General features: G+C 39.6%; 1 protein-coding gene across 1 annotated transcript in view; it reads right to left on the minus strand.

Annotated features, from left to right (window-relative positions):
- Positions 1–16,933, minus strand: part of MROH7 (maestro heat like repeat family member 7) — a 33,412-nt gene that overhangs the window by 12,110 nt on the left and 4,369 nt on the right. The window contains exons 2-13 of the mRNA XM_089515226.1: positions 16,484–16,584; positions 15,468–15,563; positions 13,572–13,660; positions 12,079–12,199; positions 10,618–10,713; positions 10,178–10,282; positions 8,987–9,122; positions 7,198–7,310; positions 6,126–6,278; positions 5,232–5,386; positions 3,768–3,900; positions 392–555 (exon numbers count right to left, since the gene is read on the minus strand). Coding sequence (XP_089371352.1) covers positions 392–555; positions 3,768–3,900; positions 5,232–5,386; positions 6,126–6,278; positions 7,198–7,310; positions 8,987–9,122; positions 10,178–10,282; positions 10,618–10,713; positions 12,079–12,199; positions 13,572–13,660; positions 15,468–15,563; positions 16,484–16,584 — 1,462 coding nt within the window. The remainder of the gene's footprint in view (positions 1–391; positions 556–3,767; positions 3,901–5,231; positions 5,387–6,125; positions 6,279–7,197; positions 7,311–8,986; positions 9,123–10,177; positions 10,283–10,617; positions 10,714–12,078; positions 12,200–13,571; positions 13,661–15,467; positions 15,564–16,483; positions 16,585–16,933) is intronic.

Below are 16,933 nucleotides of genomic sequence, written 5' to 3' on the forward strand. Positions count from 1 at the left end.
AGCTGGAAAGCAATATATGGTAACCCAAAATACCAATTGAAGCGCCAGAGTTCCAACTATCTCAAAGGCCTTCTCAACTGTATTAGGGCTTCAACTACATCAGGGGCATTGTCAATTAATTAAATAAAAATGAGGATATTAAAAATGGCAGCACCCAGATTTAGCTTTTTTTAAAAAAATGGGAGACAGGTTTAACTGGTGGGAAGGCTGCTAGAGTATAGAGACCACTCAGCTTATTAGTATTCCCACCAATTATTTGTTTTTGTGCATGTACACAAATGCACGCTTAAGGGATTAACATACGACACAGAACTATGTCATTACAGTGCAGTACATCCCATCTGCCTCAAAAGTGTCTGGCACCTACTATCACAATATCTCTTACATTTACCTCACAGGCTCATACTCCTCCTGAGAAACTGTGATCCCTATAACATTGTGCCTGATATTATAGTGTACTTGAACAAGCAGTGCCATCAGCAGTCGAGGATAGATATAGAGTGCAACGTCTGAACATTTTGGCATTGATAACAACCTGCAGAAAGCACTGGCAGCCTGAAAAAAGAAAAGGCACATTGTAGAGACATCCTTTCCACAGAGGCCTAATTTTTAAGCAAGGAGGTTATTACTCCAGCTCCACATAGTTTCCCTTTCCTAAGCTAATTTCATTAGAAAGTTGAAGATGTTTTAATGGAACATGTTCTTGCACAGTCAATGCCCCTGCATAGTTTTAATAGCATTGTCAAGTTGTGTTTATAATATAGTACATGATCAAGTTGCCTTAAGATAAAGTTGTCTTAAGATAAGGGTCTGTTCTTATGCACTGTTATAGAATGGGATGGTGGGATGTTAACACTCAGGAAATAGCTGAAACTTAGAAGCTGGGGTTTCTTCTTTAATAGCCTGTGGGTTTTTTTTTGGGGGGGGGTTGGAGGGGGAGCATATGTAGGGATAGAAAAAAAAGCCAGACTATCTTCCCTTCACTAGAAGAATACATCCTGCTTTAACTCAGTTCACATGGATGCAACACTTTGGTCCAAAACACACTGCAGAAATAATCCAGTCTGAGACCACTTTAACTGCCCTGGCTTGCGTTAGGGAATCCCAGGAACTGTATTTTATAGTGCCACCAGAGCTCTCTGACCAAGAAAGCTAAATGCTTCACAAAATCACAGTTCCCAGAATTCCCAACGTTGAACCACAGCAGTTAAAATGGTCTCAAACTGAATTATTTCTGCAGTGTGTTTTTGACCCCTTTAAAAAGTCAGTTTCAGCACTTCAGTTAAACTGTTGGTTTTAGGTGCAGAAATTTTAGGATGAAAAATCTTGATGGACTCTTGGATCTTTAGCTCACATTGTATATTAATTTGTAATTGGTAACCCAAAAGAATGCTTTTGAGTATGTGTAAATTCCTTCCCACCATATCTAATACTCCGAACTTAGAAATACACTAATGTGTTAGCATTAATCATTATTTTTCACATTTATATAATGTGTTAACTCTGGGGCAGATTTTAAGGATAGCACACTATTGATGCACTACATTTAAAAAACCTTCTCACACACACACCTCTTTAAAAATAGGAGAAATGTTAAAATGACATCCCAAAAACCTTGAAATGAAATTGTTGAATAATAAATGCTATGGCAAAAATAAAAGTACCATGTCGCTATTAACATTAAACTGTGAGGGAGGAACGCTGCCGCCTCACTTATCCAAAAAAAATTTATGTTAAGAGTAATGCTTTTAATGTATTACTGCCATGTTCCACAAATAACAGTGCAAGCATGTATCTGAGATTACAGTATAGGCAAGAACTAAAAAGGTGGTTTCTAAGCAGAATTAGAGAGCAAAATATTTGAGCTGACTGAAACCTTTACTTTAAAGATTGAACCTGATATTTTAACTAGGTTGGCCAGAGGCCTTGTTTAGATACAAATGTGTAAAAATATCAGGTTTTAACTTTAAAATATAGGCCACAGTCTAAACAAGATCTCTGTGTTCAGCAATTGATAAAATAAGGATGCAACTCTTCTACTAACATGTTTTTAGCTGAACCACAAAGTGCTTTGTGAGAAAATGAAACTGTTGTTACATTCACTCTTAGCATCCTTTTCTTATAATGTAACATGCTAATACTATGTATTCTATATTATTAGCTCCTTTGTTTTTAATTTTTCTTTTAATTGTAATCTCAGCATATATCCTTCATATATAGTTTAATGTTATAGTATTTTCTGCACAGGAAGTATTTGTTAGAACTGCAGCAGTATCACATTTATCATTGGAGTGAGCTTTGTTGAATGACCCAGCATAGCTCAGCCAGCGAAACCCATTGGGTAACCTTGGGCAAATCACATGATGACGCATGCCTGACTCCACCCCTCAGGGCCCCTGATGATGCGTACCGCTCCAGATGGCGCACGGCGTCATGATGTGCCTCCAGCACTGTGTCCAGATGATGCAGCGCCGAAAGGGCACCATATTGTTGCACCACCATGGTTATGGCGCCCTTGAAAGGATGGATTGGAGCTGAGGCGTGAAGTTGCTGTGGCCCCTTAGGGGCTATCTGTCAAGCCTCTATGTCTCATTGGAAGACAATGGCTACCCCCTTTATGGTCAAGAAAACCCTGTGATAGGTTTGTCTTGAGAGCCAACATGGCATAGTGGTTGAAAATTGGACTATGACTATTCACATCCCAGTTCTGCCATGTAAACCCACTGGGTGACTTTGGGCAAGTCACAGTCTGTCAGCCTTAGAGGATGGCAATAGCAAACCCCCTCTGAAGAAACTTGCCAAGAAAACCCCATGTTAGGTTAGCGTTACGTTTGTGTTAAGTCGGAAATGACTTGAAAGCACAGAACAACAACAACAGTTTGCTTTAGGGTCTCCATCAATTGGAAATGACTTGAAAGTGGACAACAATTAACTTTAAATTGAATAAAAGCTCCTTCTGAGCAAATACATAAAGGTTTGTGCTATTTCTTTCTTCCTTCAGCAGATAATATCTTGTTGTGTGCCTTTAAGGCGTTCCCAACTTATGGTGTTCTAAAGTGACCCAATCACAGGATTTTCTTGACACTTTTTGACAAGAGAGGAAGTTGCCATTGCCATCCTCTGAGGCTGAAGGATTGTGACTTGCCCAAGGTCATGAAGTGGGTTTCATGGCTTAGTAAGGATTCAAACTCTTGTCTCCAGAGTCATAGTCCAACGCTCAAACCACTATGCCATGCAGGCTCTCTAGCTGATAACTATTTTGTTGAAATGATATACTTGTTCCCTCAGCTTACAAATTACAGTATGTACAAGTAAAGAAACATTATTGGGTATTATATCTAGGAATATGTATATTAAAATATTAGGGACATGGCTTCCCTACCAATATCTTCAGTTCCAATCTCCGTGTTGCTGACCTTGTCAGTTTCAGTAGTTAAGGTAAGAAGAGAGAGTGTACCTCTGCTCACTTGAAGTGAACATCTTCACACAACCAGTGACTTTGTTTATCAGGATTCCATTTCACATGGGTGTGTGTCTTCTTAAGCAAATGCAAATCAATGTTACTTTCAGACCCCCTTGCTCAACACAAGGAGGTTAGGGACTGAGAGAAACAGCCAGGGGAATTTCAAGGAGACACTGGAGTTGGGGCCAACATGCTTTCCCTCTCTCCCTCTTTAGGAGCTCATTTAAACAAACAAAAAATTAACCATCAGTCCCCCACACTCACTTTTAATGTGAAGGAGAGGAAGGTTTGAGCAATTCCTTACCGCCAGAGGTGTGGTAAAGTTTCCTGTAGCCTTTGGACTCAGCTGCAACTTTTTCAGTAGTATGTTCACAAGAACAGTTATCTCAGAGTCTGAGCATGTTTTTGCCAACACGTACCACATCTCAGCGGAAAATCTGCAAGTTCAGGGCAGGTGGAGGAAACAAGGCATATTTCAGCTTGTATACTCAAACTGTCATGCTTGCTTACTCACTCATTGGACTGCAGTAAATGAAGTCCTAACGGCTTCCTCAGAGAACAATAATAGCTTCAACAGTGGGGTCATATGCTGTCAATGGAATATGATTATATGTTACATGTTATGCTTAAGTAACTCTAGCATAATTCCATGATTAGGACCAATTAAGATTTTTGATTCATCTTAATTTAGACACATCACAGGCACACAAAAGCAAGCAGGTTTTTTAATATAATGTTCCATCAAGTTGAAAGTTAAGAAAAAAAACACAATGAAACCAAGTAGGAAGGAAAAACACAAATTTGTCAAGCCTTATGGAAAAACCCCAGTCTGCAGTTTGCAAATGTATATGTGGATGGAGATCGTGCTGTGCAGCCTTCAGATACCATGCAAATAGGCCATGACAATGGAGATGCATGAATGAATGCATCTCCCTTTCTGTATTTAATCTTCCCATACTAGCTGTGAAGTAGGGGAATGTGATCTGGACTGGGACCAACACAAATCTGCAATATTTATGTTGTTAAGAGGGATGATCTTTTGAGATTTCTTCCAACTCTGTATTCTTGACAAGTTCAGTCTGGCAGATTCAGTCTGCCAGTCAAGAGAGCTTGTCCACTCTCTGGCTTGCTCTGTGGTTTTCATCTGCTGCTGCAGTAGGATAGCAGCACCAATAGTTTCCCTACTATGGAGTAACCACTATGTCACCTTACTCTTGCACAGTATTAGCAGAAGACTCCCCAGGCAGTGGCAGGAGGGGCTGCATCTGGATTGAAGAAATAATGACACCAGTCTAACTGCCATGGCTTAATACTATGAAGTTCTGGAATTTGTAGTTTTGTGAGATATTTGGCCTTCTCTGTCAGAGAGATACAGTGGCACAAAAAACCAGAGCACTGAGTCATGGTACTTAAAGCAGTGTTAAACTGCATTAATCCGGCAGATGTAGCCTGAGGCATGAAATTTGCTGGCTCTTCTGCACTGTGCAGGGGATTTATCCTGCTCCATGGGAACACTAGACTTGGAACGAGATACACATGCATGTTCACTGGTAGTGCTAGGAGATCTATGTCTAAAAATCCCCCAGTCCATTTTTGTGAGGAAAGGTGGTAGTCATAAAGACCTTCCTTGTTTAAACTTTCTGCACTGCTGGTGTCAGGGTAGAGGTGGAATGTTAATTTTTACTGTGATTGCCTAAGTAATTAAAGAGTGAATTCTGGACCACATGGGCTGCACTTCTGCTACCATTCAGACCATGGAGCTATGTACCTGTCAATTGGAAAAGGACAGTTTAGCAGGGCATTGCATACTTCTGCCATGTAGGTATGAGCCAGGCTTGACATGACTCCCAGCATTATCTGTCTGTCCCGGAACTGGTAGATGGAACCAAGCTGCTGGTAAATCTTATCCACAATTTCTGGCACCTTAGAAGAAAACAAGAACAACAAACATATGTAAATGTGTGACAGAGTTCACATTTGCAAGGTAAAAATCAAGTGTTGTACGGAAAACAGATACTTAACTTCCTTCCTAGAAGTCAGCAGTTGGTACAGAAGTTAACTGTAAGGAAAGCTTTTTTTATGGCTAGATGTAATAACCTTTACTTCTGTTTTAAAGAATTGACTGACATATTTTGCAGAGAGTTACATTTCCAGGGATCAGAGTGAAGCACCTTCCTCGCTCAATTAATTACAAGTGTTATGGAAAAGCAATAAATAGTTAGTTTGTTATTACTATCACATTTTTTTCTGCAAGGAAGAGGAAGAAGCACTTTTGGGATTCTTTGTCTTCAGTTTCAAAATAACTTGGATGGCCTTGGGAATTATATACCTTGATAGAGGTGTAGGATACCATTTGCTGCAAATTGTCTTGGGCAGGTCCTGTTTCCAAGAGTGAAAATATGTGAAATTTGCACACTATGTTCACTTTGCTTTTTCCCAAGATTGGTGCAGATAGCTCACGTTAAGTAATCAAAGAAGTACTGATGCAAGCGAGCATTTTGAAAGCCCCAATAGCACCTTGTCCTGACAGTGTAATGCAAGATGTATGGTCCTTCACCAGAGCTGCCACTAATCTTTGGTTATAAAAGATTAGTGGCAGCTCTTGAAACACAGCTTTAGTCATTGCTTGGCTTTTTTCTCCTACCCTTCCTCCAAACTCTACCTGCTCATGCAATTTCTGTTTGTAGCACTCCATGATGACCGATGTGATGGTATGGGATGTTGCAGCCGTGTGCCTATTGGCTTCCTTTAGGCAGTCTATAGCTGTCAGTAAAAGCTCTGCCATCTGTTTTGAGGTGAGATGTGGCTCAAATTCCTATTAGAGAATAAACAGATCAGCACCATGTGACCTTCCAAGTGAGAGACACAGCTAAGAAGGCAGCAGTTACTACAGAAGTGACAAGGATTCCTTATTTTAAGGAGGGGATGGGCAATTTGTGGCTGTCAAGAAATTCCTCTGACTGCAATACCCATCAAACCTTGACCTAGCTAGTTAGGTTAACTAAAGATGATGGGCATAGGAGTCCAGCAACTTCCACACTTTCCCCCTCCTCATTCTAAGATATCTCTGCAGAGAGAAACATGGCAGAGTTGGAGCATCCATGGCTTCTAAACACTGGGGAAGTAGACTCAAGTCTACGAAACACATGCTACCAGCTTCTTTCTTTCAGTTAGTCTCAAAGGTGTTACTAGTTCCCTTTGCATTCTAAACCTTGTTGCATTCCAATTCCCATTACTTCTAGCCAGCCTGGCCAATGGAGAAAATTGACGGTAACAGCAGTTCATCTGTATCTGCAGAACAGAAGGCTCTATATCCTCCAGAATAAAGACTATGTGTGGTTGCAAACGTTTCAGTGTTTATCAGTAGATTCATCTGAGTTCTCTGGGATTTGCTTCCCAGTAAATGTGTCTAGGATTGTTGCAAACGTATGCTCTCAATATTTGCTTTTATTTATGAAAACCAAAACTGGGCACAAAACCCACAAGCAGCTTGATCCCCTAAATTTGGAAGCACCAATGAGGTCAATGGGGCTCACTCCTCTGAAATGAGTGTACAAAGGATTATAGACTATTTTCTACAGAAGGTGGCAATTATAGCCTTAAATACCACCACAAGAGACTATGATATTTGCTCCTTTTTATACCTTACAGGACTAAGATTAGATGGGTTCTCTATGATGAGCTATATTTTGCAAGATTTCCGTATTTCATCAAACACAATACTGATTATTTACCTTAATAATTTGAATGACATTTTGATGAGGTCTAACAGGGTTGTAAATGCCCAAAATCTGTTTGGACATTTCATATTGCTCTTCTTCGAAGGAGTCAGTTTTCATTTCCGTGTCTAATCAAAAAGAGAGAGATTTATTTTTTAATGTTTTCAATTTAATACCTTCTTCCTTTTTTATATTTTGTGCTGTTGTGAGAGTGTGCTATCTAACTGCTGTGAATGAATCTACAGTTTGGAGAAAAGAGGGCCAGAGTGACTAATTAATGTCAAATACAGTAGTCAGTAAGTTGCATGGGCCACACTTTGCTTCAGAATGGCCATGAAATAGTAAAAAAAACAAACCAAAAAAACCCCACCTCTCCTTGATTTAGACACCTATTTGGAAGACTTGGCCATATCAGTAGCTAAAGGTGGGTCTTGAATTAGGTCCATGAGAGGGAATGTTGAACAGAAAAAGGACACAAAGTGACATCAAATTAATAGGAAAATGAAGTTTTCACCATGGAAAGCATTTCATTTTTAGATTTTTATCTGTAATTTTAATGGATGGAATTGTTTAATCCTTTTTTAAGGGGGGGAGGAATTGTAGATATTGTATTTTTTAAAGGTTGTACGCTGCTTTGATTGTGAGTCAAAGAATTGGAGAAGTGTCTAAATGCCCCTACGACATTTTCCTCTGAGATCTACCAGGGTCCTCTGGAGATCTCAGTGGATGATGAAATCACCCTGCATTTGGCTAGGGAAATATAGCCAGATGTGTCTACAATCCCCTACACTCTTCACCAGTAATGGAATGGCTCTTTGGGTGGTGGGACTGTTTCAGCAAAACTGAGTCCAGGGTGGGCTTTGGTTATTCTGGAAGGTAGAAATGGATACCAATTTCCACAATGACCAAAAAATTAAACACATAGACATAAGATAGTCTTATACTAGTGTATGTCACTAACAGGATAACAGCCTTAGTGCTGTATAAAATATGGGCAAGTGTATCCAGCACTGAGCCAGGGCAGTTAAAGCAGTCTCAAACTGGATTATTTCTGCAGTGTTTTGGACCCATTTCTATACGGTCTCGGTAATCTAATACAGTATGGTCAGAGATGAAGTTTGTGGATTGATGCAGTCCATGAACCATCAGCTACTGATCCCCAAAGAGTTCTCAAGAAAGCAAGACACATTTGTAATCCATGAGCACAAATATGTACCCTTCCCTGGTTCATTGGGGGGGGGGGGAACGACTATTAGTCCTCCACATTAGTTTAAGAAGCACTGCTTTAAGGAGTAACATTAAAAGGACTTCTTTTTTAAATTATGTTTTAATGCAGACTATTTGCCTATTTGTTTTCCAGGAATTATTTCTCATGTGAGAACCATATACCGTACCTATTTCTGGCCTTCTTACTAATCACGTTCCATGCAACTGAAGCAAATGAGCCATCTGATTCTCTGGGCACTTTGAACACACCTTACTTTTTCCTTAAAGTAAGTATATAAGGGGCTTGGATTATGTTAGTTTCTGCCTTGTGAATTTATGATGTTTTGTGTATAGAATTTATTCTTTGCCTTCCAACACAAATGTTCTCAAAGCAGCTTACAACAGCCACTTAAAGCCATATACTATAAATACACAAACCAATATAGTAGAATGTCAAAGTAAAATAAAAGAAGAGTAAGAAATTCCAATGGAAATAAACTAATGGCTAGAAAATGGTACGCTGTTCAATAAACTATAGTTTGATAAACCTACTCCTCTTATGTAAATACACACGGAATCTTGAATGCTTCTCTCTTACCCCTTTCGTGCTGTATGAGGGAATACAGGAAATATAAGCCTTCCATAGCCTGTTGGCCAATTTTCTTTTTGGGGTCATTGAGACGCAGGCACAGCTGACCAATCAGAACCCCCAGCCTAGGACATTTAGGTGACATCTGAATGGAGATATTGAGAGTATTGGCATTTGACACTTAAGGGAGGTAAGGGATTTTTGCACTGCCTGAAGGGACAAAGTGCCTATATTTAAATATAATGGTGTTTGGAGTTAATAATGGTCTTTCCCCATCCCCACACATACAATTTGTTCCCATGATAATCTGCAAATCTGTAGCAGCAACAATGCAAAAAAGCACTTATGGTTCCTTAGGAGGCTACCTGCCTTTTTTGACAAAACGAGCTTTTGTATTATGTCAAGCCATAATAAGCCCTTTCCCTCCTCTAATCACATTAGGAAAATCCTTATTTGTATGCTTCTGGTTATCTCCAGCTGCAATCTGTTATCCTTGTTTTGTGCAGAAAGTAATCAACAGTTTCCACTAGTCACCAAACTTGCTAACATAACAAGGAGAAGAATGGTAGGTTTCACGTTATACAGTACAGGTTAAGTCTCCCTTATCCAAAATGCCTGAGATCAGAAGTGTTTTGGATTTTGGATTCCCCACCCCCCCAGATTTTGGAATATCTGCATATATATGAGATGAGACCCAAGTCTAAGCATGAAAGTAATTTATGTTTCATATATACCTTATATACATGCCCTGAAGGTAATTTTATACACAGTATTTTTTAATAATTTTGTGCACGAAACAAAATTTGTATACATTGAACCATCCAGAAACAAAAGTATCATTATTTTAGTTAGCCATGAAAAAAACCTGATTTTGGAATATTTCAGAATTTTGGAAAAGGGAGACTCAACCTGTATACCTTGAATACTATGCTAGTCTTTTTATAATGTTGCCCATAGCCTCTGCCCCATATAGGCACCCTGACTTGCTTCACAGATCTGTGGGGCACTAAGTCATTTCTCCTCACAGAAGGACACAATATTCATGTTACAAAGCTGTCCCTGCTTATCTACCTCCATCTTCTGTCCTAAATATTTGCCTGTTTTGCCAAACTCTTTAGTGTCTTTAAGTCACGTGTATTGGAATACATCTTACCCTCACAACATCTGTTGCTAAACTACCCCAGGCCAGATGGCACTCACATGAAACATGGGGCAAGTGGCTGCAAATTTTAACAGGAATACGTAGGTGTTCACTGCTCTGGCTCGTTCGTGTGCTTGTGCCGATGTCATCCAGGGTGCTACTTGCTATAGAGATAATGGGGAGATATTGTTAGCAATGGTGTTAAAAATGCATGCTATTGGGGAAGATGTGAGAAAGACTTTTCTTCATAAATTATGGGGCATTAAATCACTAGGTTTGCCGCTCTTTTCTTAACATTTTAGTTGCCTCACTTCCTCTAGTTATCTTTCAGTCGATGGTATAGTACTTCATGGAGTCATTGTGAGGATAGTTTTACGTATGTAATTTGGGACAAGAAGAACTCCATGCACTTAGACCGAGGTTCTTTTTCAGAAGAAAAGGACATTTTCTTCACTTGTTCAAACAAGTGAAAGGGAACCAATACGTTACTGTTGCTTACTTCTAAGAGTAGAAACAGTTCAGTTGTGTTTCGGTTCTTTGATAAGAGGCACTTCAGCATTGCTTCCATAGCTTCCACAGTCTGGTTATACAATCCCTGAGAAGGAAGCAGAAGTTGCAAAACACAGCATAACATTAAATGCAGTGGCCACAATCCAACATCCCTTCAGTATAGTGCTAATATCTGCATGTGGATACTGCACCAGCATGATACAACCACTATGCTGAACAGTAACATTGCACAACACATGTCAATCATAGAATCATAGAATTGTAGAGTTGGAAGAAACCACAGTCCAACCCTCTGCCATGCAGGAAATTTCACTCAAAGCATTCCCGACAGATGACTATCCAGCCTTTGTTTAAAGACCTCCAAAGGAGGAGACTCACTACACTCCGAGGGAGTATGTTCCACTGCCAAACAGCCCTTACTGTCAGAAAGTTCCTCCTAATGTTGAAGTGGAATCTCTTTTCCTATAGCTTGCATCTATTGTTCTGGGTCCTGTTCTCTGGAGCAGCAGAAAACAAGCTTCCCCCTCCTCAATATGACATCCCTTCAAATATTTAAACAGGGCTATCATATCACCTCTTAACCTTCTCGTCTCCAGGCTAAACATACCCAGCTCCCCAAGTTGTTCCTCATAGAGCATGGTTTCCAGACCCTTCACCACTTTAGTTGCCCTCCTTTGGACACGCTCCAGTTTCTCAACATCCTTTTTGAATTGTGGTGCCCAGAATTGACACAGTATTCCAGGTGGGGCCTGACCAAATGACTGGGTACTGTTGTGCAATGTGCAGTGCATAACATTGTTGTATGTGTAACTCCATGCCTGCTGCTATCAGCAGAATATGTCTGTTTGGGCTATGATGTATAATTCCCAAATGAGTAGCACAACCTATGCACATAATGCCAGCCAGTGTCTGACAGTTGATTTAGCTAGTGGATTAGCATTCAAAAGTCAGCACAGATCTCTCTTATCAACCCCATTAAAATATACACCATTTGAACAATGATGGACAGCATGCTCTGTGTATTTTGTTCAAATGATGAGAGCAGCTTTCTCTTAAATCCAGTTTCAGGTTAGGAAGCCAATAGTTACAAAAGAACTACAAAGAAGCCTCTTCACAGCATAGAGGTTCAGCAGACCCAAGATGCTATCATCAAATTCTGAAAAATGCTGATCTTTTAAAATAAAACACCTTAATAAAAATGACAGTACAGTGGGCTCTTGGTATCCAGGACTCCCTGGGGATACCAAAATCTGTCCCATTATATACAATGGCATAGTAAAATGGTGTCCCTTATATAAAATAGCAAAATCAAGGTTTGCTTTTTGGAATTTATATTTTTGGAATATTTTCAAGCCATGGATAATTGAATTAATGGATAATGAATCTATGGATATGGAGGGCCAATTGTACATAGTGTCTTCCCACAATTCAAATGTGATGGAAAAAATACCTGTACATTAGCGTTTTCCTCATCCTGCCTTTGTAAGGTGTCAACTGAGGGCAAGGCAAAGATGCTGGCAATGCAGACACTGAGCAGTTTCTCTTTAGACCACAGAGATGGGTCCACTTGGCTGAGTGGGTGGTGGTAAGAAGACACAGAGAGCAATCAACATATACTGTAATTTTTTCTATGTAAATGGTATAGGTTATTCAATATCCAACAGTTTGCAATAACTAAGAAGAAAGGGAAGTTGGGTCTGATCTAACAAATGTTGTCTTTCAGAAGTGACTATCCATCTGTTGTTGAAATGCAATTCCCTAGAAGAATTTAGCATAGTCACTTTTTGGTTTATAATTCCCAATAGACACACTGGCTTTGAAGATTCTGGAAGTTGCAGTCCAAGCAAAAATATTTCCAAGCTTTGCTCCTATTAAGCCTCTCTAACGTGAGAGCTGAAGAAGCTGAAATCTAACAACTGCTGGAGTATTAGACATTCCCTGTGCTATAAACTGCTGGTGTATGGAAAGGCTAAAAACAAATTGCCATTGATCAGAATACTGTAAGACAGGGCATGATAAAGGAAAGGACTGGCTTAAAACCACTCTGAGTGGCTGAGACCCAAGTTCAGATCTTCCATGTCTAAATCAGAGAACTTAAGGGTATTCACAGGAAGATATTACACAAATGGTCAATTTTTCAAGAAAATAAGACAGAACCTATAGCAATTCAAAAGTCTAGTAATGCTTAAATTTTCCTTACATTCAGATAGGTATGGTTTTTCTATATGTTTTGTTGGAAATACTGTCTCCTTCTGATGACACCTTTACCCATATTGCTCTTACATAGATAAATTGGCTACCAGTCCACTTCCAGGCACGATTCAAAGTGCTTGTGATGATCTATAAAGCCTTAAATGGCTTGAGTCCAAACTAACAGAAAGTACTCTACCATACAAGCTTGCTCAGCCTTTGAGAACTGCAGGAGACCTTACTCTTGGCTGCATGACTTTTAAAGCATATTTAGTCCCCACCATGCAAAAGAGGGTCTTCTGGGTGGCTGCTCCCAAACTGTGTAATGTCATTTCAAAGAAGGCAAAGAAGGCTAAATCAACAAGGATATTAAATGACTGAGCTAGACTTTTCCATATTTTGATTTTATTCATTATTAGTGAGGAGATTAAAACTGTTTCAATTTCTTTATAAATTGAGCAACCAGTTTAATTTGTATTTTAACATATAACCCAATATATACATTTTTCCCCACTGGTACTTGGTTTTTAATATATTGGAAGCCACCTTGCATCCCAGTAATGGGAAAAAGACAGAAAATACACATTAATGAGAATATCCCTTCTGTTCTTAGTCCTGAGGCCAACTCTACTTTCTATACCTTCCTTTAATATTTGTATGTTTACATGAGTCCAGGGGCTGTAATCTTTAACCCTTTCAAGACTGGCAAAAATATAGGATTAGCATGTGTGGGTAGGTGTAAATTTGAAATACCTTAGGTCCTCAATGAGAAGCAGTCCCTGACAGCGCAAAGCCATGGTACGTGAGTCTATATGATCCAGTGGCAAGTCTGTAATCTGTTGCTGTGAATTTGAGATGCAAGGAATTGAAGTCTTAGTTTTTAGTAGATTAATATTTTCACACAGTACCTCAGGACTCAGTAGCTCCATATTTTTACACAGGGGGTTCTATTAGAATAATTAATGATGACCGAATCACAACATGGTTCCTGTAGATTGTATGTGTGAGTGAATATGAGACAGAGGTGTATTCTTTACTCTAGGGACAGTTTCTTCAACCTTTTTGTACAATAGTGCTAACACAGAGATCAACCTTTTTGTTTTTTACAATAGCCATAACACATTGGTCACAAATGGACATCTAAGCACCATACTATATCGCAAACCCACGGACCGATACACATACTTACATGCCTCCAGTTTCCTCCCTGAACACAGCACCAGACCCACAGTCTACAGCCAAGCCCTCCAATACAACCACATCTGCTCAGACTCACAAGATAGGGATGCCAAGCTCAAGAAATTACAACAAGCATTCCTCAAACTACAGTACCCACCACATGAAGTAAACAAACAACCCCCCCCCCCCACACACACACAAATAAACAAGGCAAGACTTGTACCCAGGACTGATCTATTACAGAACAGATTAGAAAAACAAAATGACAGAACCCCACTAGTGGTCACATACAGCTCTCAAAAGGGACCATTCATGTGCATCATCAATGAACTACAATAATGCCACTCTTTCAAGGACTCTTGGTGGCAGACATTTATTCGCCTACAGACAGTTTCCAAACCTCAAACAGGTGCTCACCCACAGGAAGACACGTGACACAGATGGGGACACAAGTACTAAGCGTTGCCACAAACCAAGATGCCAACTCTGCTGGCACATTTCTCCAGGAAATGTCATCACAAGACCTAATGGCATCACCCATAATATCAGGGGGACTGTCAAGTGCTCATCCTTCAATGTGATTTATGCCATACTATGTCATCAATGCCCATCAGCACTCTACGTCGGGCAAACAGGCCAGTCTCTGATCAAGAGGATAAATGAACATAAATCAGACATTAGGAATAGGAATACACAAAAATTGGTGGCAGAACATTTCAGTTTTCCTGGGCATTCCATTTCAGACATCTCAGCGGTCCTTCAACAAAAGAACTAAAACAGTAGATTGGAAAGAGAAACAACAGAATTGGAGTTCATCCACAAATTACAGTCCCTCATCCAATGGACTTAACAAAGATTATGGCTTCCTGCTCACAACACTCTGAGGGCATCATGGGGGCATCAGACACCCATCTATTCTCCCCACTTACGGGATAGTTCCTATGCCAATCTGGATTAGTCACTTCATTTCCACACACAAAGACTAGTTTTCTATGCCTTTGTCCACAAACCGTTATAACTGGGCTTGCTACTTCATTTCCATAGGCAAAGAATTTTGAAATTCTTACATACCAATGGTATGTATGTATGTATGTGTGTGTGTATGTATGTGTGTGTGTGTATATATCTGTTCCTGGCTTCCCCTCCACCAAATGCATCTGAGGAAGTAAACTGAAGTCTACAAAAGTTCATGTTGGCAACTTCTTTCTTTCAGTTAGTCTCAAAAGATCTCTCTACATACTGATTCCACACACTAAAATGACTATATTTTTGTATAACTAGAGAGCAGTATTAATGGCTTTAAGTTTCAGGAAGTTACGGAACTCAATTGTTTGTTTGGAAATGTGTACAATATCACGCTATTAGTCTTGTTTTCACTGAAAATTGTTCACTTTCATTTCATCAATATTTTTTGTTTATGCCAAGTCCTGCTTCACAAAAATCTTGGAATTGTGAATACATCTGACTCACCATTATCTGCTCTACAAACTGCAATTTCCCATAGCAATAGTTCTGACCACCATTCCTGTTCATCTTTGAACTGGATTCCTGAGGACCTGTTTGATACTAAGGAGAGATTAATGAAATTTCAGATTGCTTTCATTTATTACAATATTGGCTTAGAACTAGTTTCATTTATTACAATATTGGCTTAGAACATAGCTCATTCTATGTTAATGAGTCAAAGGAAGACCTTGTACTGTATGTTGGATGCTAGTAGATGGATGACCATATTCATTTAGCTAACTGCCACTGCTTCATGTTCAAACATATCATGGGGTTGGTCTGTGAGCTTGCCTGGCTTGGAAAAATTCTGGGGCAAAATATGATAATTAAAAGTTTAGTGTAGAATAGATTTTTCAGTAACTTGGAACATAATAAAAACACTATCCCTCCACTCCTGATTTTCCTCTAATCATCTATGATAAATTGACCTCCCTTACTGAAAGCTTATTGCAATTGAATGAGAAAAGGAGGCCAAAGGTTTTAAGAATCCCTCTTATCATAGATGTAGGATAGAATTTGTGTTGTGAGCCACTGTGGAATAGTGGTTTGAATCCAGAGTCTGGGAGCTGAAGGTTCAAATACCCATGTAGCCACAGAAACCAAGTGGGTGACCTTGGGCAGGTCACAACCTCTTAGGCCTTAGAGGAAGGCAATGATAAAATATCTCTGACTAAGTCTTGAATTGACTTGATCGCATGTAACAACAATAATTTGTGTGCACATGCATGTATATGCAGGCAAAATAGGAGCCAGACAACTCTTCCAGTGAGTGGCATGGAGAGTAGAGAACCACCTATGCACATTAGGAGGGCTCATGTACACACTGCATTTCCATGGCTGAGAGTGGATTTAAACCCTGGTCTCCAGAGTCATAGTCCAACACTCATACCATGTTGGCTCTGCTGCAATAACTACATATTAAAGTATAGTGCAGGGAAGGGTGAAGATTAGTTTTTAGATTAACAGGAACACATTCTTACCATTTCCTTATAATCATGTCGTGTTGCTCTTTCAGAGATTGGCTGAACCTCTTCTGCTTCTGAATCAGACAGCATCATTATATGGACTTCGCTGGAGGTTACTGAAGTTGACAAAATGACAGGCAAATAGAATATGAAAACAGTGCAGTTGCTGTGGAAATGTTTTCTGCTTTGTGTGGTTAAGCTACCCTAATTCAGGAATTGGGAGCATCTGGATCTTCAGATGTTGTTGGACTGCAAATAGCACCATACTTCACCTTTGGCTATACTGGCTAGGGCTGTTCCCTGCTCCTGTTCTGACTGAAGCAAGGATCTGAGACAGGGGACTGAGACTTACTGAAATTTACACAGGAATCCCTATTCTTTGTTTAGTTGGCTTTTTGTTAATGTTTAATGTTTTGCAATTTATATGAGGTTCTACTTTCTTCTAAACTGAGACAAGCCATTCAG

The sequence above is a fragment of the Sceloporus occidentalis genome, unplaced genomic scaffold (genome assembly GCF_023333645.1).
Source record: "Sceloporus occidentalis isolate IW3139 unplaced genomic scaffold, rSceOcc1.0.p SCAF_3, whole genome shotgun sequence".
NCBI lineage: Eukaryota > Metazoa > Chordata > Lepidosauria > Squamata > Phrynosomatidae > Sceloporus > Sceloporus occidentalis.